The 25,094-nt window shown below is 44.6% G+C and overlaps 1 protein-coding gene across 1 annotated transcript in view; it reads left to right on the top strand.

The window, feature by feature from the left end:
- Positions 1-25,094, top strand: part of LOC123757792 (metabotropic glutamate receptor 6-like) — a 636,685-nt gene that overhangs the window by 445,725 nt on the left and 165,866 nt on the right. The window contains exons 4-6 of the mRNA XM_069338962.1: positions 3,256-3,400; positions 12,225-12,353; positions 14,925-15,047. Of these exons, the coding sequence (XP_069195063.1) occupies positions 3,256-3,400; positions 12,225-12,353; positions 14,925-15,047 (397 nt within the window). The remainder of the gene's footprint in view (positions 1-3,255; positions 3,401-12,224; positions 12,354-14,924; positions 15,048-25,094) is intronic.

The following is a 25,094-nucleotide window of genomic DNA, read 5'->3' as shown; positions in this document are numbered from 1 at the left end:
GAGAGAGAGAGAGAGAGAGAGAGAGGAGAGAGAGGAGAGAGAGAGAGGAGAGAGAGAGAGAGAGAGAGAGAGAGAGAGAGAGAGAGAGAGGAGAGAGAGAGAGAGAGAGAGAGAGAGAGAGAGAGAGAGAGAGAGAGAGAGAGAGAGAGAGAGAGAGAGAGAGAGAGAGAGAGAGGGAGGGAGGGGTATCTTCCTACCTTCTGTAGAATCCACTATTTATGTATATACGCGTTTATATGTACGCGTTTATTATAATAAAATAAGTAAACAAATAATTATAATAAAATAATAAACAAACACGTTTATAACAACATTAACAATTACTCAGGAATGACCGCACATGACCATATCTAGGGCTGAGTATATGTACATTCATCAACTGTAATATTTGTAATTTGCAACTGAAGATTAATTGTAGTGAGAAGATAATAGATCAATAGAAGATCAAATGAGGCGTGATTGAACTCCTGTGGGGCGTGATTGAATTCCTGTGGGGCGTGTTTGAACTCCTGTGGGTGTATTATTGAACTTCTGTGGGGGGGGGGGGCGTGATTGAACTCCTGTGGGTGTATTATTGAACTTCTGTGGGGGGCGTGATTGAACTCCTGTGGGGGCGGGTTTGAACTCCTATGTGTTGGAAATAACCAACAGTTTCATACATCTTTTGTATTTTATACAACCTTTGTATTTTATACAACCTTTCTTTGTATTAACCACAAGTAGTTACTATAATCACTAACTTGTAGATTTAATCATCATCATGATTTATATTAAACATATTGCCAGGTTCTTCCTAGTCAGAGTAACGACGTGAGGAACGACAGGCAGAAACATGAATTCTTTCCACATTTAGTTGGATATATAACAGAGTCCAGTTTATCAATTCTTTTACTAAAAATAGTTACTTACTAATAAGTTTAATTTCGCAGCATATTACTGCTTACTGGAACTCCTTTACTTAGTTCATATTAAACATTCTAGAGGAAATTATTTTAATGTAAATGATTTCACTTTAATTTCCTCGATTAGCTGCGGACTTTAATAAACCCAATTTATGTTACGCAAAGTTATATTTTAACACGAAAGAATTAAATGTGACATCAATACTCGTCACCATCTCTTCTTTCCTTAGTTAATTCCGATATATATATATATCCATTTACGCTCGAGATGTCTATCGAGAGCCGCGCATGCGCAATCGGGAAGAGGAAGAAGACGGGAGAACGTCGCCCGTCCCCACGCGACTTGGACGCCATTAGCACCGTGCAACAGACAGCTACGTCTCGATCTTGTTTATTTCGCTCCCACGACCAGTAGAGCGGTGCCACGTCATGTTGCACATCACAGCCGTGTCCCAGGACTAGTATAACTGCAATACCATAGTTAACGCCTTTCACGCAGCACTTGGAGGACGAAGGATTGCACAGTTCTCTACATCAACGGACACGCGGCTCGACAACTATTATTTCCTTTCTACTATCATGTGGCCACAGTTAACATTTAGGCTAGTTGTCGTTAGGCCGTATGTAAAATAACAAAATCCCGTACGTGTCTTCTCTAGCAGTTTTATAATCTAAATAGGCGATTATATTCATTATTTCAGTAGAAGAATTTTACAGTGCTTGAACATATATATCAATTGTTTTCCTATAGGAAGAATTCCTTAATCCAGGATGTACTTGTAGTTCGTTATGTAGAAGATTTCTACGATGTAATTGCCTTCCAGCACCGGGTCCAGGTCAACCGAGGCGCTAGGCTTCCCCACCTTCACGTGCAACAATTTGCCGGATGCAACACGTCGTCGGTGGAGCGTGGCAACTGATTACACCTCTTTAGATTTACAGCTAAGCTGTCCGTGTTTATCCGTAGTAATAACTCTGTAGTTATATTAGTGATCTCCCAAGGAGATCAATTATATTAACCCATTGATTTACCATATACTATTCAATATTCCAGTAGTATATTGAGGTGCATTTACCTCTAATTAATATTATATAATCAGCCTTATTTACTTTCATAATTTATTTACTCTGGCGAAGAACCAGCGCCAGAATAATGCTAGGGATGCATTAATCTTTTACCATGTAACCCCCAATTTTGTGCAGGTTAATTTGACTCCCTTTACATAAGAAATACAGTTTCACTAAGATTCACAGGACACTAGTTCTTGGGATCAGTTTAATTGTCTCATTTTGTTTTCCACTTTTAATCAAAAGGGGGTGGTCCTTCACAGCTATCTAATTATTTTATTTTAATTACAAATTATTGGAGTCAGATTTTCCCACACTGGGGCGGGTTTGAACTCCTGTGGGGTTGTTATTGAACTCCTGTGGAGCGGGTTTGAATTCCTGTGGGGCGTTATTGAAGTTCTGGGAGGCGTGGTTCAACCAATAGCGTTATTGAATCTCTGGGGGCGCAATTGAACATTTCATGGCGTGATTGAACCTTTTGAGGTATGATTGAACCTGTTGGGCATGATTGGACCTCCGGGGGAGGGGGGGGGCATGATTGAACAAGGGCGGGCGAGTGTTCATGTGATGGTGGCTGTTGTTCTGGGTCCCCGGCTTATGGCTCTCCACGTCGTTCTTGTCCGAGCAGTTTAGGCTATTTTATCACGTCATTGTGCCAGCTCACCCTCACTAACAAGGACCAAACCTCCCCCTTATGGATGAAATACTGTTTACACCGCCTCATAACCGCTTACAGTCGAACTCTTCTCGATTAGAGCATCGCTCGCAATTTTTTCGATTCGCACCTCATTACCTGCTTCATCCACGTACGACATATACAAGTAAGTGTGAACAAAACTGAAACATCTACCATAACCTCACATAAGTCTAACTATTCATGTAATTATTATTATTTTATATTCCAGAAAACGTCATTCTTTGACACTCAAATCCAACAAATGAGAGTCTTGGGGGGGGGGGGGGGGTGTCGTGGCTTGAACGGGCATAGCATGTTGCATTCTATAGCAGTTAATACGATTAATGAATATCTCTTGCTAGCTTAGTTTTTTAATAATAGTCGATAACAATTTATGTTTAATTATTTTTACAAGCATCAACTTGTGTAGAATACCGAGTCAATTCATCGGCATTCTCCCCCTTCTCATCCCCCTCTCCACTCTCCTCCTCTCTCATTCCCTCAGTTCCTCTTTCTCTTCTCTGGACGGTCAATAAAGCAATCCCCCTAAACGTTATTAATAAGAATTCCTTCCCTTCACATTCAAGACATTTTACACAAACTTTACAGGCGTTCGAGGAGCTGGAGGACTTGCTGGCCCTCAACAACATCTGCATCGCCGTCAAGGAGAAGCTGGTGAAGGACTCCGGCGTGGCCGAAGAGGCAGCCTACGACTACATCGTGCAGCGGCTCCTGCTCAAGCACAGCGCCAGAGGTGGGTTAAGAGTCTTCAGGGATCTGAGCTGTGTGTCTCACAGTTCAAGTTGCCCACTAACTATAGCTAAACGCTCCTTATCCAGCAGCCAAACTCCATATATATATATGACTGGGAACACTTGGAACACTTGACTCAAAGATAATGACGGTCCAAGTGATCTCAGTGCGGCGTTCACGTAGTTACTTCCAATCCCAGCTCTGTTGTTCAGGTTCTGTTGGCAGTTACTTGCACTTGTAGGGCGTGGATGAGTTACAGAGTTGGGATTCGAACAGAGGTCGTCAACAAATACCTGTTCTACACCTTGTCATACATCATCAATTGTGAATCATGTGTAAACCGTTTTTCATTCATAAACAGTGTGTTTGGCGCCAGGATTACGAGCACTTGGCCTTTGTTGATGAGGACGGGATGTTTGTTGATGAGGACGGGCTGTTTGTTGATGAGGACGGGCTGTTTGTTGATGAGGACGGGCTGTTTGTTGATGAGGACGGGCTGTTTGTTGATGAGGACGGGCTGTTTGTTGATGAGGACGGGCTGTTTGTTGATGAGGACGGGCTGTTTGTTGATGAGGACGGGCTGTTTGTTGATGAGGACGGGCTGTTTGTTGATGAGGACGGGCTGTTTGTTGATGAGGACGGGCTGTTTGTTGATGAGGACGGGCTGTTTGTTGATGAGGACGGGCTGTTTGTTGATGAGGACGGGCTGTTTGTTGATGAGGACGGGCTGTTTGTTGATGAGGACGGGCTGTTTGTTGATGAGGACGGGCTGTTTGTTGATGAGGACGGGCTGTTTGTTGATGAGGACGGGCTGTTTGTTGATGAGGACGGGCTGTTTTTTAACTGTATTGTTGAACATGGGACTGCCTCAGGGTGGGGACTGCCTCAGGGTGGGGACTGCCTCAGGGAGGGACTGCCTCAGGGTGGGGACTGCCTCAGGGTGGGGACTGCCTCAGGGCGGGGACTGCCTCAGGGTGGGGGACTGCCTCAGGGTGGGGGACTGCCTCAGGGTGGGGGACTGCCTCAGGGTGGGGGACTGCCTCAGGGTGGGGGACTGCCTCAGGGTGGGGGACTGCCTCAGGGTGGGGGACTGCCTCAGGGTGGGGACTGCCTCAGGGTGGGGACTGCCTCAGGGTGGGGACTGCCTCAGGGTGGGGACCGCCTCAGGGTGGGGACCGCCTCAGGGTGGGGACCGCCTCAGGGTGGGGACCGCCTCAGGGTGGGGACTGCCTCAGGGTGGGGGACTGCCTCAGGGTGGGGACTGCCTCAGGGTGGGGACTGCCTCAGGGTGGGGACTGCCTCAGGGTGGGGACTGCCTCAGGGAGGGACTGCCTCAAGGGGGGACGGTCTCAGGGAGGGACTGCCTCAGGGTGGGGACTGCCTCAGGGTGGGGGACTGCCTCAGGGTGGGGGACTGCCTCGGGGGGGGGACTGCCTCAGGGTGGGGGACTGCCTCAGGGTGGGGGACTGCCTCAGGGGTGGGACTGCCTCATGGGTGGGACTGCCTCAGGGTGGGGGACTGCCTCAGGGTGGGGACTGTCTCAGGGAGGGACTGCCTCAGGGTGGGGACTGCCTCAGGGTGGGGACTGCCTCAGGGTAAGGACTGCCTCAGGGTGGGGACTGCCTCAGGGTGGGGACTGCCTCAGGGTGGGGACTGCCTCAGGGTGGGGACTGCCTCAAGGTGGGACTGTCTCAGGGAGGGACTGCCTCAAGGGGGGACGGTCTCAGGGAGGGACTGCCTCAGGGTGGGGACTGCCTCAGGGTGGGGACTGCCTCAGGGTGGGGGACTGCCTCAGGGTGGGGGACTGCCTCAGGGTGGGGGACTGTCTCAGGGGGGGGGGACTGCCTCAGGGTGGGGGACTGCCTCAGGGTGGGGGACTGCCTCAGGGTGGGGGACTGCCTCAGGGTGGGGGACTGCCTCAGGGTGGGGGACTGCCTCAGGGTGGGGGACTGCCTCAGGGTGGGGGACTGCCTCAGGGTGGGGGACTGCCTCAGGGTGGGGGACTGCCTCAGGGTGGGGGACTGCCTCAGGGTGGGGGACTGCCTCAGGGTGGGGGACTGCCTCAGGGTGGGGGACTGCATCAGGGTGGGGGACTGCCTCAGGGTGGGGGACTGCCTCAGGGTGGGGGACTGCCTCAGGGTGTGGACTGCCTCAGGGTGGGGACTGCCTCAGGGTGGGACTGCCTCAGGGAGGGACTGCCTCAGGGTGGGGACTGCCTCAGGGTGGGGACCGCCTCAGGGTGGGGACCGCCTCAGGGTGGGGACCGCCTCAGGGTGGGGACCGCCTCAGGGTGGGGACCGCCTCAGGGTGGGGACTGCCTCAGGGTGGGGGACTGCCTCAGGGTGGGGGACTGCCTCAGGGTGGGGGACTGCCTCAGGGTAGGGGGACTGCCTCAGGGTGGGGGACTGCCTCAGGGTGGGGGACTGCCTCAGGGTGGGGGACTGCCTCAGGGTGGGGGACTGCCTCAGGGTGGGGGACTGCCTCAGGGTGGGGGACTGCCTCAGGGGGGGACTGCTTCAGGGTGGGGACTGCCTCAGGGGGGGACTGCCTCAGGGAGGGGACTGCCTCAGGGTGGGGGACTGCATCAGGGTGGGGACTGCCTCAGGGTGGAGACTGCCTCAGGGTGGGGACTGCCTCAGGGTGGGGACTGCCTCAGGGTGGGGACTGCCTCAGGGTGGGGGGACTGCATCAGGGTGGGGACTGCCTCAGGGTGGAGACTGCCTCAGGGTGGGGACTGCCTCAGGGTGGGGACTGCCTCAGGGTGGGGACTGCCTCAGGGTGGGGAACTGCCTCAGGGTGGGGAACTGCCTCAGGGTGGGGGACTGCCTCAGGGTGGGGGACTGCCTCAGGGTGGGGGACTGCCTCAGGATGGGGACTGCCTCAGGGTGGGGATCGACTGCCTCAAGGAGGGACTGCCTCAGGGTGGGGACTGCCTCAGGGAGGGATTGCCTCAGGGAGGGACTGCCTCAGGGTGGGACTGCCTCAGGGAGGGACTGCCTCAGGGAGAGACTGCCTCAGGGAGGGACTGCCTCAGGGTGGGGACTGCCTCTGGGTGGGGACTGCCTCAGGGTGGGGGACTGCATCAGGGTGGGGACTGCCTCAGGGAGGGACTGCCTCAGGGAGGGACTGCCTCAGGGAGGGACTGCCTCAGGGTTGGGACTGCCTCAGGGGGGGGGACTGCCTCAGGGGGGACTGCCTCAGGGGGGGGACTGCCTCAGGGAGGGACTGCCTCAGGGGGGGGGACTGCCTCAGGATCAACCGGTGATGGAATGTTTTGACAGTTTTCGAGGAGCATTTGATATTCTCTCTCTCTCCAGTAGTCCATTCTTCCCTGTTTCTCTATTCTTTTTATCACTCCTGCCTCTCCTCCCCCTTTCGTTACCGCTGCTGCCCTCTCCAGTTTTTATTCTCTTATTCCCGTTTTTCATTAGTGTTCTCTTTCACCCTTTCTGACATCCAGGGAGAATGTTGGTAAATTATTTTGCTACACAAAAGGAACAATCCCTGTGTTAATTGGCACTGGAACTCATTTTGGGAGTCTGTAGCTCACTCTCGCTATATCTCTCTCGTTCCGCACTCACGCAATCATATGCACGCGCTCACACACACACGACGCACGCACACGCACTCGCGCGCACGCGCTCACACACACACACACACACACACACATACGTATACCATGTAAGGTAATGGAGAAGATCGTGAGAAAAAACCTAGTAACACATCTGGAGAGAAGGGACTTCGTGACATTTCATCAACATGGGTTCAGGGAGGGTAAATCTTGCCTTACAGGCTTAATAGAATTCTACGATCAGGTGACAAAGATTAAGCAAGAATGAGAAGGATGGGCGGACTGCATCTTCTTGGACTGAAGGAAAAGCCTTTGACACAGTACCCCATAAAAGACTGGTACGTAAGTTGGAAAAACATGCAAGAGTAGCTGGTAAGGTGCTCTAGTGGATAAGGGAGTACCTAAGCAATAGGAAGCAGAGAGTTACAGTGAGGGGTGAGACCTCAGATTGGCGGGAAGTCACAAGCGGAGTCCCACAGGGCTCTGTACTTGGACCTATCCTGTTTCTGATATACGTAAATGATCTCCCGGAGGGTATAGACTCATTCCTTTCAATGTTTGTTGACGACGCGAAAATTATGGGGAGGATTAAGACAGAGGACAGTATGAGGCTTCAAGAAGACCTGGACAAGCTGCAGGAATGGTTCAACAAATGGTTGTTAGAGTTTAACCTGAGGAAATGTAATGTAATGAAGATAGGTGTAGGGAGCAAGACATGAGTTACAAGGTATCATTTGGGAGAGGAAATTCTTCAACAATCAGAGAAGGACCTGGGGGGTTGATATCACGCCAGACCTGTCCCCTGAAGCCCATATCAAGAGAATAACATCAGCGGCATATGCCAGGTTGGCCAACGTAAGAATAGCCTTTAGGAAATCATTCAGAACTTTGTATACCACGTATGTCAGACCAATCCTAGAGTATGCAGCTTTAGCATGGAGTCCATATATGTTCAAGCATAAAACTAAATTGGAGAAGGCTCAGAGGTTTGCCACCAGACTAGAGCCCGAACTGAAGGGTATGAGCTATGAGGAGAAACTACGGGAATTAAACCTCACGTTGCTAGAAGACAGGATAGTTGGAGGGAACATGATTACCACATACAAGATTCTCAAAGGTATTGATAGGGGTTGATAAAAAGTTTATTTAACACATGGGACACACTCACTAGGGGACACTGATGGAAATTGAGTGCCCAAATGAGCCATAAAGACATTAGAAAGATTTTTTTAAGTATCAGAGTAGTTAATAAATGGAATGCATTAGGAAGTGATTTGGTGGAGGCTTACTCCAAACACAGTTTTAAGTATAGATATGATAAAGCCCAGTAGGCTCAGGAACCTGTACACAAGTTGATTGATGGTAGAGAGGCGTGACCAAGGAGCCAGAGCTCAACTGGGTGCAGGCACAACTTGGTGAGTGCAACTAGGTTAGTACACAGGAAGAGGAGAAGAAACACCGATGGTAAAAATACACAACGCGTTTTTTGAGATCAATTACGAAAAGAAAACCAACTACATGAAGTATGCGGCAAGAAGGTTTTATGTGGTGGTAGAGAAAGTGGGTGTTAGATGATCTACATCCCCCCCCCCCCCCCCGAGAGCCACACAAGACCATTCATTACATGAATATGAAATGAGACTTCCAGAAATATTGTGCATGGAGCGCCAGAAACACCTTAAAGATTCTGAGCAGCATTGATAGCAATGAGAAAATTAAATCTAAACCAACTTGATTAGGAAATGTGAACGTAAGACGTGACATGGACAGTAAACCTGGTAGACGTAGCAGAAAGCAACTTCATAAAAGAGTAAACATCACAGCTGTATTTATCCCTGCTGGTTGGCCACTCTGTCCAGCCAACAAAGTTTGACCAGGTGAACAAATCCACAAGGGCCGTGACGAGGATTCGAACCTGCGTCCGAGAGCATGCCAGACCAGGTCAAGCAGCCTTAATCAGATCTTTCCCCACACAACCAGATAGACATTAAAAGCACTGTTGAATAATAGTTGCAGCCTCGTATTTGTCTTCTATTACGTAGTGATGATGAATGTTGTAAGAGAGGAAGAGAGGTCCAATAAGTGGATATTGCAGTTCAACTCAAACAAGTGCAAACCAATAAAGCTTTGATTCTTGAACCGGAGGAACGACAGGCCATAAAGTGACAAAGAGAACCCTCATAGAATGAGGCTCAGTGAAATATATGCCAGCTGATATCACATCTCCCAAGGCCCAGATTACATGTTATCATGTTGGGCCAATTCTTGCCAAATATACGACGAAACTACGACGTTGCTATAACGTTTGAAAAAAGTTATAACAAATAACAAGTTGTAACAACCACTATAACAAGTTGTAACAACCATTATAACAAGTTGTAACAACCACTATAACAAGTTGTAACAACCATTATAACAAGTTGTAACAACCACTATAACAAGTTGTAACAACCACTATAACAAGCTGTAACAACCACTATAAGAAGTTGTAACAACCATTATAACAAGTTGTAACAACCACTATAACAAGTTGTAACAACCACTTTAACAAGTTGTAACAACCATTATAACAAGTTGTAACAACCATTATAACAAGCTGAAACAACCACTATAACAAGTTGTATCAACCACTATAACAAGTTGTAACAACCATTATAACAAGTTGTAACAACCACTTTAACAAGTTGTAACAACCACTTTAACAAGTTGTAACAACCACTATAACAAGTTGTAACAACCACTATAACAAGTTGTAACAACCATTATAACAAGTTGTAACAACCATTATAACAAGCTGTAACAACCACTATAACAAGTTGTAACAACCATTATAACAAGTTGTAACAACCACTATAACAAGTTGTAACAACCACTATAACAAGTTGTAACAACCATTATAACAAGTTGTAACAACCACTATAACAAGTTGTAACAACCACTATAACAAGTTGTAACAACCATTATTACAAGTTGTAACAACCACTATAACAAGTTGTAACAACCACTATAACAAGTTGTAACAACCACTATAACAAGTTGTAACAACCACTATAACAAGTTGTAACAACCACTATAACAAGTTGTAACAACCACTATAACAAGTTGTAACAACCACTATAACAAGTTGTAACAACCACTATAACAAGTTGTAACAACCACTATAACAAGTTGTAACAACCACTATAACAAGTTGTAACAACCACTATAACAAGTTGTAACAACCACTATAACAAGTTGTAACAACCAACATAACAAATTCTCACAACTTTCTTCACATCATAAAAACGTTATAACAAGATGTAACGAGTTACTAACATGTTGTAACAAGGAAACAATCGGGTCCGTTACGCTGTGTTTGCAGGGAACCAAATAAGTTCGATAGATATTTTTTTTTTATCTTTATTTAATAAAACACAATATAAATCATATATACATAAATTTTACAAGGCAATACTACATTACATATACAGTATAATGTAGGACATTTGCAAATTTTCAAATTATAGCAAATTTTCGAATATACGTCACCAAATAGTCCACTTGTCTTTAAACATGGAGCTCGAGACCTGTCAGAGGTCACAGGACTGGTCCCGGAGTTGAGAGGCAGGAGTTAAGAAAATTGCTTTAACAAATGAAAATCAAATCACTTGAAGATATAGGGAATCCGGAGAGACATGTTCACAACACTAACAATTCTCACGGAAATACAAATGTTATTGAATCTGTGGCAAACTGACTACGGGAATCTTGAGGAAACTTGGCGCCATCTCGAACTGTAATTTTGGATAAAACAGATTCCAATAGGTACAAGCTCAACTAGGCGAGTACAACAAGGCGACCATCATTTCGGAGATGAAATTCTTCTAGAATCAGAGAGAAATACCTGGGGGTTGATATTACACTAGACCTGTCCCCTGAAGCCCATATCAAGAGGATAACATCAGCGGCATATGCATATGCCAGGTTGGCCAACATAAGAACGGTCTTTAGAAACTTGTGTAAGGAATCTTTCGGAACCTTGTATACCACATATGTCAGACCAATGCTGGGGTATGCAGCTCCAGCATGGAGTCCATTCTTGTCAAGCATAAAACTAAATTGGAGAAGGTTCAGAGCTCGGGCACTAGTCTGGTGGCAAACCTCTGCCACCAGACTAGTGCCCGAGCTGAGGGGCAAGAGCTATGAGGAGAGATTACGGGAATTGAACCTCACGTCGCAAGAAGTCAAGAGAGTTAGGTGAAGATGATCACCACATACAAGATTCTCAAAGAAACTGATACGGTAGACAGACAGTTTAACGTAAGGGGCACACGCACTAGGGGAAACAAGTGGAAATTGAGTGCCCAAATGAGCCATAAAGACATTAGAGAGAACTTTTTAATGTCAGAGAAGTTGACAAATGGAATGATTTAGGAAATGATGTGGTGGAGGCTCACTTCATACACAGTTTCAACACACCCACACATACACATACACACCCACACACCCACACATACACATACACATACACATACACACACACACACACACACACACACACACACACACACACACACACAACAAAGCTGGCCATCCCAGCTCTTCTCTCCCTTCATCATCCATCACAGGACCTGGTGGTTCGTGGCATCAAAACTGACCGACTTTCTGGCACTGTGAGGTGATCACCTCGTTCTTGGGACACCTCGCTGTGAGGTAGAGGTCACGTGACCCTTAGCTTGCCCTCAAGCTATGACCAACTCTCTAACTTGACCTGTAAGTGTTAGGACGCATGATATCATCTTGACCTCTGCTAATCCTCTTGTACCACCCGGTCTTCTGCTAAGATAACAGTTATTGCAACCTCTTGCACTTCTGTTGGAGGATAATTATCATCTTTAATTTACATTAATAGCGTTTGATAGTTCCGTACTTTAGGGGAGGCAATTCCCATATAATAATTGTTCAATGAAGGTGAAGTAGTTTTTGTGATAATTCCCCGCTACTGGCGTGATAACTCCTGGTGCTTGATGACTAAGGCGTGATAACTCCTGGTGTTTGATGACTAAGGCGTGATAACTCCTGGTGCTTGATGACTAAGGCGTGATAACTCCTGGTGCTTGATGACTAAGGCGTGATAACTCCTGGTGCTTGATGACTAAGGCGTGATAACTCCTGGTGCTTGATGACTAAGGTGTGATAACTCCTGGTGCTTGATGAGTAAGGCGTGATAACTCCTGGTGCTTGATGACTAAGGCGTGATAACTACCTCCTGCAGGAGTGATCATCTTCGGGTCGGACCAGGAGGTGGCGGGCGTGATGCGAGCCGTCAGGAGAAACAACGCTACCGGAACCTTCTCGTGGATCGGGTCCGATGGGTGGTCGGCCCGCTCCCTCGTGTCCTCAGGTGAGTCACTGAACCCTCTGGTGAGTTGTTGGGCCCACTAGGTGAGTCAGAGGACCCACAAGGTAGTCAAGCTGGCCCCACATGTGTATCACATATATATCCAAAGCGAGAAGGTAGACCCAGGCGAGTAACTTACTCATGAGTAAGTGTTACTCACAGATATAATGAGGCATGGATCGCCTGAGGAGACCAGACTCACTCGAGGCCTCACTCAAGGACACCTTCACTACGACTTGATGAATTAGTCAAGGATTAGCAACTCACTTGAGGACGCGTGCTCACTCACGTATTCATCACGTCACTCAACACCTGCCACTGATGATAACACCTAACAACGTCAACAATAACACCACCTAACACCTCCCCCCCCCTACAATAACACCACCTAGCACCACTCACCTACAATAACACCACCTAACACCACTCGCCTACAATAACACCACTCACCTACAATAACACTACCTAACACCACTCACCTACAATAACACCACCTAACACCACTCACCAACAATAACACCACTCACCTACAATAACACCACTCACCTACAATAACACCACCTAACACCACTCACCAACAATAACACCACTCACCAAGAATAACACCACCTAACACCACTCACCTACAATAACACCACCTAACACCACTCACCAACAATAACACCACTCACCAAGAATAACACCACCTAACACCACTCACCTACAATAACACCACCTAACACCACTCACCAACAATAACACCACTCACCAAGAATAACACCACCTAACACCACTCACCTACAATAACACCACCTAACACCACTCACCAACAATAACACCACTCACCAAGAATAACACCACCTAACACCACTCACCTACAATAACACCACCTAACACCACTCACCAACAATAACACCACTCACCAAGAATAACACCACCTAACACCACTCACCTACAATAACACCACCTAACACCACTCACCAACAATAACACCACTCACCAAGAATAACACCACCTAACACCACTCACCAACAATAACACCACCTAACACCACTCACCAACAATAACACCACTCACCAACAATAACACCACCTAACACCACTCACCTACAATAACACCACCTAACACCACTCACCTACAATAACCCTGGGCCAGAATTGATCAGGTATTTACGCAACTAGTTACGAAACCCGTACATCTTTCCTCAATCATGGCGGCTGTGTTTACATTCATAAGATGTTTACCGGATGTGAAGCAATACGAGGGTGTTGTTACTACTAGTAACCTTGGCATGGAAAGTTTCCCAGCTCGTAAACTATTTAATAAATAGTTTACAAGACGCGACGATTAAGGTAAGATGTAAGGGTTTCGTGAGTTGTTGCATAAATGCTTGATAAATCCAGGCCCAGAGTTATAGTATTTCACTCGACCCCGGACCATAAAACTCGGCGGGTCCGACATGGAGGGGAAAATATTCCCAATTATAACTTTTCCTAACAACTTATCCGCTTGAGAAAGATGAAAAAGTTTGTAATATTTCTTTATCATTAAGGAATGGGGAATATGTCCGTGTCATCTACCTGCCTCACTGTCTGTCTCCCTCATACCTGACTCACTCACCTGCCTCACTGTCTGTCTCCCTCATACCTGACTCACTTACCTGCCTCACTGTCTGTCTCCCTCATACCTGACTCACTTACCTGCCTCACTGTCTGTCTCCCTCATACCTGACTCACTTACCTGCCTCACTGTCTGTCTCCCTCATACCTGACTCACTTACCTGCCTCATTGTCTGTCTCCCTCATACCTGACTCACTTGCCTGCCTCACTGTCTCCCTCATACCTGACTCACTTACCTGCCTCATTGTCTGTCTCCCTCATACCTGACTCCCTTTCCTGCCTCATTATCTTCCTCATACCTGACTCACTTGTCTGCCTCATTGTCTGTCTGTCTTATAACTGACACCTCTCCTGTCTGCTTTACACACCTGGCTCTCTAAGATGGCAGACGAGACACTCAACAGACTGCCCCAGCCACCAAGGAAACATAGGCGATTGGACGGTTACAATGGACATATGGGCCCATAAGCGATGTGCTTCACTTTCACCTTATCCTCGACTATAAATCGAGGAGCATTAACACCTTGTAATGAGTTACAGGTCATGCATGCCCGTGCCACATCTTGGCTGGCTTAATCTTCATCAAACAATTTAAATGTAATGATTCAAACTTTGTCTTTGAAAATGTAAACATGAGTTAACCAAACATGTTTCTTAGCATCAGGTTAAATAATATTATAAAATGCACTTTGCAGAGTTCATTTTTCCACTTCCTGCTCACGTCAATAACACGAGAGAAAACTCGCACTAAAATCATTGATATCACGCTATCATATTCACTAACATGTCTACACGCCCGCTACCAGTATATCTACCAGTATAAGAAGACCGCTACCAATATAAGAAAACCGCTACCAGTATATGAAGACCCCCTTCCAGTATATCTACCAGTATATGAAGACCGCTACTAGTATATCTACCAGTATATGTATAGTCCCAGTACTCACCTGCCTCCCCTCTCTCCCCCCTCTACAGGCAACGAACTGGAGGTCGAGGGAACACTCTCCGTGCAGCCTCAAGCCAACCCAGTCCGGGGGTTCGACCAGTACTTTCTGAGCCTCACTGTCGAGAAGAACACCAGGAACCCATGGTTCGTCGGTGAGTGTGCCTTCACACAAATGTTTGCCTGTTATCTCGCACTTTTAATAATATTTTTTTCTAGTTTTTTATATACATATTTATTTAATTAAATATTGTGTATTATTTGGTATTTGGTAAAATATATTCATCGAGCAGTGAATGTATGATTGTGTATGTGCAGGATCGTATAAGCCTAATCATACAGTTTGGATGCTCAAACTGGGTTGGGTTCACAGATCATTCACATTGAGGCTTTATATGGTCTATGATTTGAAAAAAAAAATCTTTGATGGTTTTCTGTATTCCGTTTCGACTATCAAACTATGGGGCCTCTTTGCTTCTCTTTGTATAAATGTTCAGAAAATGTTTCAATTCTCATCAGTCTCAAAAACTTTTATTTTTGTCTGTTTTTCTTCCTTTTCCTCTGTCTTCCAAATGAGGCATTTCCATTCACTTGTGTTTACATAGGTAGACTGTGTGTGCTTCTGAGAGTCACGTGATTGTTCGTTACTGGTTATTCTGTAGTTTTTCCAGGTTTAAATACGGGCACTATACTGGCTGCACACCACGGAGTGGGTATGATATATGTTAGGAATAATTTAGCAACCCTATATATATATATATATATATATATATATATATATATATATATATATATATATATATATATATATATATATTATTAAATATGACCGAAAAAGTAAGATTAATAATTTTAACACGAATTTTCTCAATCTTTCGTACATTTCTTTTCACTGTTGGTGGTAATTAAAAAATCAATTCTCCAAAATTCGTTTTTATTTATTTGGAGAATTGATTTTTGAATTACCACCAACAGTGAAAAGAAATGTACGAAAGATTGAGAAAATTCGTGTTAGAATTATTAATCTTACTTTTTCGGTCATATTTAATAATATATGTCTACAGGAAAGACTGCTACCAAAATATACTAATATATATATATAATATATATATATATATATATATATATATATATATATATATATATATATATATATATATATATATATATCGTACTTAGTAGCCAGAACGCACTTCTCGGCCTACTATGCAAGGCTAGATTTCCCTAATAGGCCGAGTCATTTTCTATATTAAAAAAAAAAAAAAATATTGTTTATTTGAATTAGTATTATTATATTAGGAACACATAATGTTATGTTAGTTTAGGTTAGGTTAAGATAGGTTAGGTTAGATTAGGTTGGGTTGGTTAGGTTCGGTCATATATCTACGTTAGTTTTAAATTTAAAAAAATAAACTCATACACAATGAAATGGATAGCTCTTTCATTTCATAATAAAAAAAAATGAAAAATATATAAATTCAGGAAAACTTGGCTTATTAGGCAAATCGAGCCTTGCATAGTAGGCCGAGTACTGCATTCTGGCTACTAGGTACAACATATATATATTATATACATATACATATATATATATATATATATATATATATATATATATATATATATATATATATATATATATTTATATATTATTAAATATGACCGAAAAAGTAAGATTAATAATTCTAACACGAATTTTCTCAATATTTCTAATGTTTCTTTTCACTGTCGATGGTAATTGAAAAATCAGTTCTCCAAAATTCATTTTTAAGCATTTGAGGCAGAGGCATTTGACCGGAATTCTGTGTTGCGTTTCACTTACGAGATGGAGAAGGATGGGAAGCTGCCCTTTCTAGATGTAACAGTCATGGAAAGGAGCGGAGGTTTCCACACTGCAGTCTACACTAAGGAAACAAACATAGGAATGTGCCTAAATGCCAACAGTGACTGCCCAGACAGGTACAAGAGTGTTGTTAACGCTTATGTCGACCGTGCTCTCAGCCACAGCTCAGGATGGAAGCAAGTCGACGAAAAACTCTGCAGGGTAAGGCAGGTCCTAGTAAACAACGGCTTCTCCAATGGTTTCGTTGAAGACATCATAAGAAGGAAAGTGAAACGCCATGCAACCTCTGAAGAGACAACTAACACAACACCTATACCCCCTATTAGACTATTTTACAGGAACTTCTTTTCCACAGCTCATAAAATGGAGGAAAGGGTCCTGAAAGATATTGTTAATAGAAACGTTATCCCTACAGACAAAAATCAGAAGATAAAATTGACGATTTACTATAAAACCAAAAAAACGGCCAGCCTACTCATGATAAACTCTCCAGACACAAAGCAGAACGCTTTAAAAGAGACCAACGTCGTCTATGCCTTCAAATGCCCTCTTGGGGACTGTAAGCCTCAAAAAACTCAGTATATAGGCAAGACAACATCATCTCTTTCCAGGCGATTAACGATGCATAAGCAACAGGGCTCCATTAAGGAACATATAATCTCTTCCCACAATAAAACCATCACCAGAGAAATCTTAGCAAACAACACAGAAATCATCAATAGATACAGCGATAGCAGGCGGCTTGACATCTGCGAAGCACTACACATCAAGAAGTCAACACCAGCAATCAACAGCCAATTAATGCACAACTATATTCTACCCACTTCAAGACTCCGCTCCAATATAGAAGCATCAAGAAATATGGGCCAATAAGCCCTCTGCAATTACTTCCATTCTTACCTTCAATACCCATTGTTTCGTGTTCTATCCTGTGTTGAAAGTTTTGTTCACCTCATCCAAAACTGTTGTAACATATCACCTCACCCAAAATGGGGGTATAAAATGAAAAATGAAAGCTGTTTAAATCATAGCATAAGTAAGAACTCTGTTTAGTGTTTGCAGGTAATAGTTGTGTGTGTGTAAACTAAAAGTCTTTGAAAATGTAATAAGATATACGAAATGCGTTCAAGTGTCGCGTCAGACTAGAAATAAAAATGAATTTTGGAGAATTGATTTTTCAATTACCATCAACAGTGAAAAGAAACATAAGAAAGATCGAGAAAATTCGTGTTAGAATTATTAATCTTAATTTTTCGGTTATATTTAATAATATTATATATATATATATATATATATATATATATATATATATATATATATATATATATATATATATATATATATATATATATATATATATTAGTATATTTTGGTAGCAGTCTTTCCTGTAGACATATTTTATTAAATATGACCGAAAAAGTAAGATTAATAATTCTAACACGAATTTTCTCAATCTTTCGTACATTATGCTTCACTGTTGGAGGTAAATCAAAAATCACTTCTCCAAAATTCATTTTTATTTCTAGTCTGACGCGACACGGGCGCGTTTCGTAAAACTTATTACATTTTCAAAGACTTCACAAATACACAACTGATTAGAACTTGCGTTTCCCTGATTTTATATCTACATTTGAGTGAGGTGGGAAGGGTGATGTGGCATTACATTTGAGTGAGGTGGGAAGGATGATGTGGCATTAGAGGATATTAATAGGGTATTAAAAGTATCAACACAAGACAGAACACGAAACAATGGATATTGAATAGAAGTGTTTGTAGAAAGCCTATTGGTCCATATTTCTTGATGCTTCTATATTGGAGCGGAGTCTTGAGGTGGGTAGAATATAGTTGTGCAATAATTGGCTGTTGATTGCTGGTGTTGACTTCTTGATGTGTAGTGCCTCGCAAACGTCAAGCCGCCTGCTATCGCTGTATCTATCGATGATTTCTGTGTTGTTTACTAGGATTTCTCTGGCGATGGTTTGGTTATGGGAAGAGATTATATGTTCCTTAATGGAGCCCTGTTGTTTATGCATCGTTAAACGCCTAGAAAGAGATGTTGTTGTCTTGCCTATATACTGGGTTTTTTGGAGCTTACAGTCCCCAAGTGGGCATTTGAAGGCATAGACGACGTTAGTCTCTTTTAAAGCGTTCTGTTTCGTGTCTGGAGAGTTTCTCATGAGTAGGCTGGCCGTTTTTCTGGTTTTATAGTAAATCGTCAGTTGTATCCTCTGATTTTTGTCTGTAGGGATAACGTTTCTATTAACAATATCTTTCAGGACCCTTTCCTCTGTTTTATGAGCTGTGGAAAAGAAGTTCCTGTAAAATAGTCTAATAGGGGGTATAGGTGTTGTGTTAGTTGTCTCTTCGGAGGTTGCATGGCTTTTCACTTTCCTTCTTATGATGTCTTCGATGAAACCATTGGAGAAGCCGTTATTGACTAGAACCTGCCTTACCCTACAGAGTTCTTCGTCGACTTGCTTCCATTCTGAGCTGTGGCTGAGAGCACGGTCGACGTATGCGTTAACAACACTCCTCTTGTACCTGTCAGGGCAGTCGCTGTTGGCATTTAGGCACATTCCTATGTTTGTTTCCTTTGTGTAGACTGCAGTGTGGAAACCTCCGCCCTTTTCCATGACTGTTACATCTAGAAAAGGCAGCTTCCCATCCTTTTCCGTCTCGTAAGTGAAACGCAGCACGGAACTCTGCTCAAATGCCTCCTTCAGCTCCTGCAGATGTCTGACATCAGGTACCTGTGTAAAAATGTCGTCAACATACCTGCAGTATATGGCCGGTTTCAAGTTCATGTCGACTAAGACTTTTTGCTCGATGGTACCCATGTAGAAGTTTGCAAACAGGACACCTAGGGGAGAACCCATAGCGACCCCATCTACTTGCTTATACATATGCCCATCCGGGCTCAAGAAGGGTGCCTCTTTAGTACAAGCTTGGAGTAGTTTCCTCAGAATACTTTCTGGCATGTCAAGAGGAGTACAGGCTGGATCACGATACACTCTGTCGGCTATCATTCCGATTGTCTCGTCCACAGGTACGTTGGTAAACAGCGATTCTACGTCCAACGAGGCTCTTATCCCTGTGGCCCGTGCGCCCCGCAGTAAGTCCACAAATTCCTTTGGAGACTTCAGGCTGAAGGCGCAAGGAACATAAGGAGTCAGCAGGCCGTTGAGTCGCTTTGCCAATCTGTACGTGGGTGTGGGTATCTGGCTAATGATTGGCCGAAGTGGGTTTCCAGGCTTGTGCGTCTTGACATTTCCATACGCATATCCAGGTTTATATTCCCCAATGATCTTTGGCAGGTGGAGTCCGGATTTCTTGGCGTTCACAGTTTCGATCAGTTTGTTGACCTTTGTTTTTAATTCGGCTGTAGTGTCCTTCGTTACCCTTTGGAACTTAGTTTGGTCAGAGAGTATGATGTTCATTTTCGCCAGATATTCGTCTTTTTTAAGAATGACATATATTGGCGACTTGTCACCTCTCCTGACAACTATCTCCTTGTTCTCACGAAGGCTTTTAGCTGCCGCTCTAAGCTCGGGGGACAGTATGGTGCTTCTGTAGTTGCCTCGATTCTTTCCTCCTTCTGCAATAAGTTCTGCTTGTAAGGTATCTTTGGTAGTGACCTTCTTTTGTGTCTCGAGGTCGAATATGTCGTCCAACAGAATTTCCAACTCCACTTTCCGGGCCATTTCATTTCCAAAAGACGAATATCTGGCGAAAATGAACATCATACTCTCTGACCAAACTAAGTTCCAAAGGGTAACGAAGGACACTACAGCCGAATTAAAAACAAAGGTCAACAAACTGATCGAAACTGTGAACGCCAAGAAATCCGGACTCCACCTGCCAAAGATCATTGGGGAATATAAACCTGGATATGCGTATGGAAATGTCAAGACGCACAAGCCTGGAAACCCACTTCGGCCAATCATTAGCCAGATACCCACACCCACGTACAGATTGGCAAAGCGACTCAACGGCCTGCTGACTCCTTATGTTCCTTGCGCCTTCAGCCTGAAGTCTCCAAAGGAATTTGTGGACTTACTGCGGGGCGCACGGGCCACAGGGATAAGAGCCTCGTTGGACGTAGAATCGCTGTTTACCAACGTACCTGTGGACGAGACAATCGGAATGATAGCCGACAGAGTGTATCGTGATCCAGCCTGTACTCCTCTTGACATGCCAGAAAGTATTCTGAGGAAACTACTCCAAGCTTGTACTAAAGAGGCACCCTTCTTGAGCCCGGATGGGCATATGTATAAGCAAGTAGATGGGGTCGCTATGGGTTCTCCCCTAGGTGTCCTGTTTGCAAACTTCTACATGGGTACCATCGAGCAAAAAGTCTTAGTCGACATGAACTTGAAACCGGCCATATACTGCAGGTATGTTGACGACATTTTTACACAGGTACCTGATGTCAGACATCTGCAGGAGCTGAAGGAGGCATTTGAGCAGAGTTCCGTGCTGCGTTTCACTTACGAGACGGAAAAGGATGGGAAGCTGCCTTTTCTAGATGTAACAGTCATGGAAAAGGGCGGAGGTTTCCACACTGCAGTCTACACAAAGGAAACAAACATAGGAATGTGCCTAAATGCCAACAGCGACTGCCCTGACAGGTACAAGAGGAGTGTTGTTAACGCATACGTCGACCGTGCTCTCAGCCACAGCTCAGAATGGAAGCAAGTCGACGAAGAACTCTGTAGGGTAAGGCAGGTTCTAGTCAATAACGGCTTCTCCAATGGTTTCATCGAAGACATCATAAGAAGGAAAGTGAAAAGCCATGCAACCTCCGAAGAGACAACTAACACAACACCTATACCCCCTATTAGACTATTTTACAGGAACTTCTTTTCCACAGCTCATAAAACAGAGGAAAGGGTCCTGAAAGATATTGTTAATAGAAACGTTATCCCTACAGACAAAAATCAGAGGATACAACTGACGATTTACTATAAAACCAGAAAAACGGCCAGCCTACTCATGAGAAACTCTCCAGACACGAAACAGAACGCTTTAAAAGAGACTAACGTCGTCTATGCCTTCAAATGCCCACTTGGGGACTGTAAGCTCCAAAAAACCCAGTATATAGGCAAGACAACAACATCTCTTTCTAGGCGTTTAACGATGCATAAACAACAGGGCTCCATTAAGGAACATATAATCTCTTCCCATAACCAAACCATCGCCAGAGAAATCCTAGTAAACAACACAGAAATCATCGATAGATACAGCGATAGCAGGCGGCTTGACGTTTGCGAGGCACTACACATCAAGAAGTCAACACCAGCAATCAACAGCCAATTATTGCACAACTATATTCTACCCGCCTCAAGACTCCGCTCCAATATAGAAGCATCAAGAAATATGGACCAATAGGCTTTCTACAAACACTTCTATTCAATATCCATTGTTTCGTGTTCTGTCTTGTGTTGATACTTTTAATACCCTATTAATATCCTCTAATGCCACATCATCCTTCCCACCTCACTCAAATGTAATGCCACATCACCCTTCCCACCTCACTCAAATGTAGATATAAAATCAGGGAAACGCAAGTTCTAATCAGTTGTGTATTTGTGAAGTCTTTGAAAATGTAATAAGTTTTACGAAACGCGCCCGTGTCGCGTCAGACTAGAAATAAAAATGAATTTTGGAGAAGTGATTTTTGATTTACCTCCAACAGTGAAGCATAATGTACGAAAGATTGAGAAAATTCGTGTTAGAATTATTAATCTTACTTTTTCGGTCATATTTAATAAAATATATATATATATATATTATATATAAGCTAGCCTCGGAGGAAATGACACATAATGCATTATAGGGAATGTTTAGGTCGCCTCCAATACAGTTTGTGTGCTTTTCTCCTACCAGCCCCTCGATCCTTTTGTCTTTTGTTGTGCTTTATTAGATATTTTAAAGGTTACAAGATATTCATTGCTTAATACAATAGATTGCATGGGAAATAGGCTTACAGGTTCCGGAAGATGAGAGGAAATGTCAACACTGGAGAAATGCCCGACAGACCACTGGAACATTATCTAACTCAGTGCACAGTTACAAACCCATTAAGATTTCAACTTAGATTCAACAGAGCAGAAGAAGTTGTTAAACACATATGGCAAAATTTTACTGAAGCGACCATACGAGTAATAAATACTCATAATCCGCCCAAGTAAAACAGAAACAAGCGACATTTAGTGGGTCAGCCAGAGGCTTAGGGCCCGCGCAGGAATATCTCTGCCAAAAAAAAAAAAAAAAATATACAATAGGAATTAGAGGTTATGGATCTCTTGAAGGCCCTCTGCTTCCGGACAGAAACCGAGGACGCAGCAGGCGTTTCCCCGCTGGATTGCCACACTGAGGCGCTGAAACAGGAAACTGGCAGCCCTTGGGTCTCTGGTGACATAAATGAATCTGGAGTCCAATTCCTTGGGAAATACCAGGCACTCCTACCCCAGGGGCCATGCGTCTCAGACGCTATGGGAACAAAGGTGTATTGACCTTCCAGTCGACTGTACTTGATTGATTTTGCTGTTTACCTGTGGTTGGCTGCCCCACCTTCTTGATCAGCACCAAAGTGTACATAGGTGTTAGCCAGGGTGGATACAATATCCCCCAGGGGTATATTGTGATCCCATCAGGGCGAAGTGCTGGGCCATCCGAGTTTTAGCCTCCTAGGATGCGAGGTTCTCTCTCTGCTGGGCACTGAGCTGAGACAAGACTCCTCTTGATGATGACATTAACCTCGTTGAGTCTTGCATGCCAGCCCTTGGAGCTTCCACAATGCAACCCATGCAGTCCATATTGATCTGCTTCCACCCTGTTGTAAATATACTTGTATTCAGTGTGAATTGGGGCACCAAGGCGGAGGGCCACTGCTACACGAAGGGATTCTGGATCTAGACGCGTGCCCATTGCCAATATGGGTACTGCCAGAAGGAAGTCTGATGTTGCAGCGCTGAGCATTGCATCAACTATTTTTTCCACTAGTGGGTGGTCCCAGCTGGACGGTTTATGTTTTTTTTTGTTGGATCTATGATGGGTGCTGGGGCTGCAAGAGCATCCTACTGATATGAACATTCAAAGAAATCAGGATCGTGTATTCCTGCTAAATCACTCATGGGTTCAGGTAGGATATATCTTACGAGGTCGTGCTATACATGGGTGGAGGAAAGGAAGGCTGGTAGAGCAGTCTGGGAGGCTGTGCGGACACCGAGGCCGCTGAGTCTTATAGGGAGGGTTGCTTGCTCCCACTGAGAGTCGTCCAATGGAAAGTTCAGGACTTTCACCAACATAGAAATCAGAAGGGTGTCATACACTTTTAATTTGGGGCTGTAGGATGGAGACACCTGTGAAAGTAGGTCAACTTAGGGATAGATAAGTATCTTGTGAGAAGGAAGAGAGCATCATGGGCATCAATCTTGTCAATCCTGTCCAGTATTCTCCTTAGGTCAGTGATTTTTGCCTCCAGGACGTCCTCGATTGCTTGTGGGCCAATGGGGTCACCCAGGAGGGTGCAGTCAGGTGACTCGAGAACGAGAATGTCTGGAAGAACAGTTTTTATTTGGCCTGTGATGTCTGGGTTGCGGGAGAGTATTTCGCGTTTGAATGCATTTAGAATGAGGCCCAAGGCTGCTCCTTGCTCCTGGATTTTCCTTTTATCCTCCAAAATGGTATCCGGGGTTCCGGCGAGAGTGCCATCATCCAGGTACCAGATGTTTAGCTCGCTTCTCAGACTATCAGTGACCTCTTTATTAGCTAAACAGAAAAGGATGGGGGCCAAGAGATCACCTTGTTGTATACCTTCACAGGAGTCTATTTCATGCTCCCCAAAAAGGAGCTTAGAGTCCCCGCTGTAACACGATCGGATGAATGGATAAAGGGGACGGAAATGGTTGTGTACAGCCCTGAGGACAGCGTCTCTTCTGACTTGATTGACAGAATTTTTAAAGTCAAGCTTTATTAATGCCTTCTGGTTCCAGGGATGAGCAATGTAAGCCCGCGCTGCATGTGCTGCAGCTTCACAGTTTAGAGGGATCCCAAACCCAAGCTGATTAGGTTTCAAAAAGTTGGCTGCTTCCTGGCTGATAGATCTCACTGCAGCCTTAGCTACGAGGCGTCGGAGGGTGTTGCCAACGGCAATGGGCCTGATACCCCTATCCTTCTTCTTTAGAGCACAGAGTGCCTCTCCATAAAAGACAGGCCTGATGTCCTCAGGGATGCTGCCAGCCAAACATGTTGGAGAATCTGGTAAGTTCCACTAGAAGGTCCTTGGCAGCATCTCCAAGCACCGGGTTCAGCATTTGTTTGATGTGCTGGGGTCTTAGGCCTGTAAAGCCCCCTGCTG

Source organism: Procambarus clarkii, chromosome 40, assembly GCF_040958095.1.
Source record: "Procambarus clarkii isolate CNS0578487 chromosome 40, FALCON_Pclarkii_2.0, whole genome shotgun sequence".
Lineage (NCBI taxonomy): Eukaryota > Metazoa > Arthropoda > Malacostraca > Decapoda > Cambaridae > Procambarus > Procambarus clarkii.
This window is presented reverse-complemented; position numbering and strand designations above follow the sequence as displayed.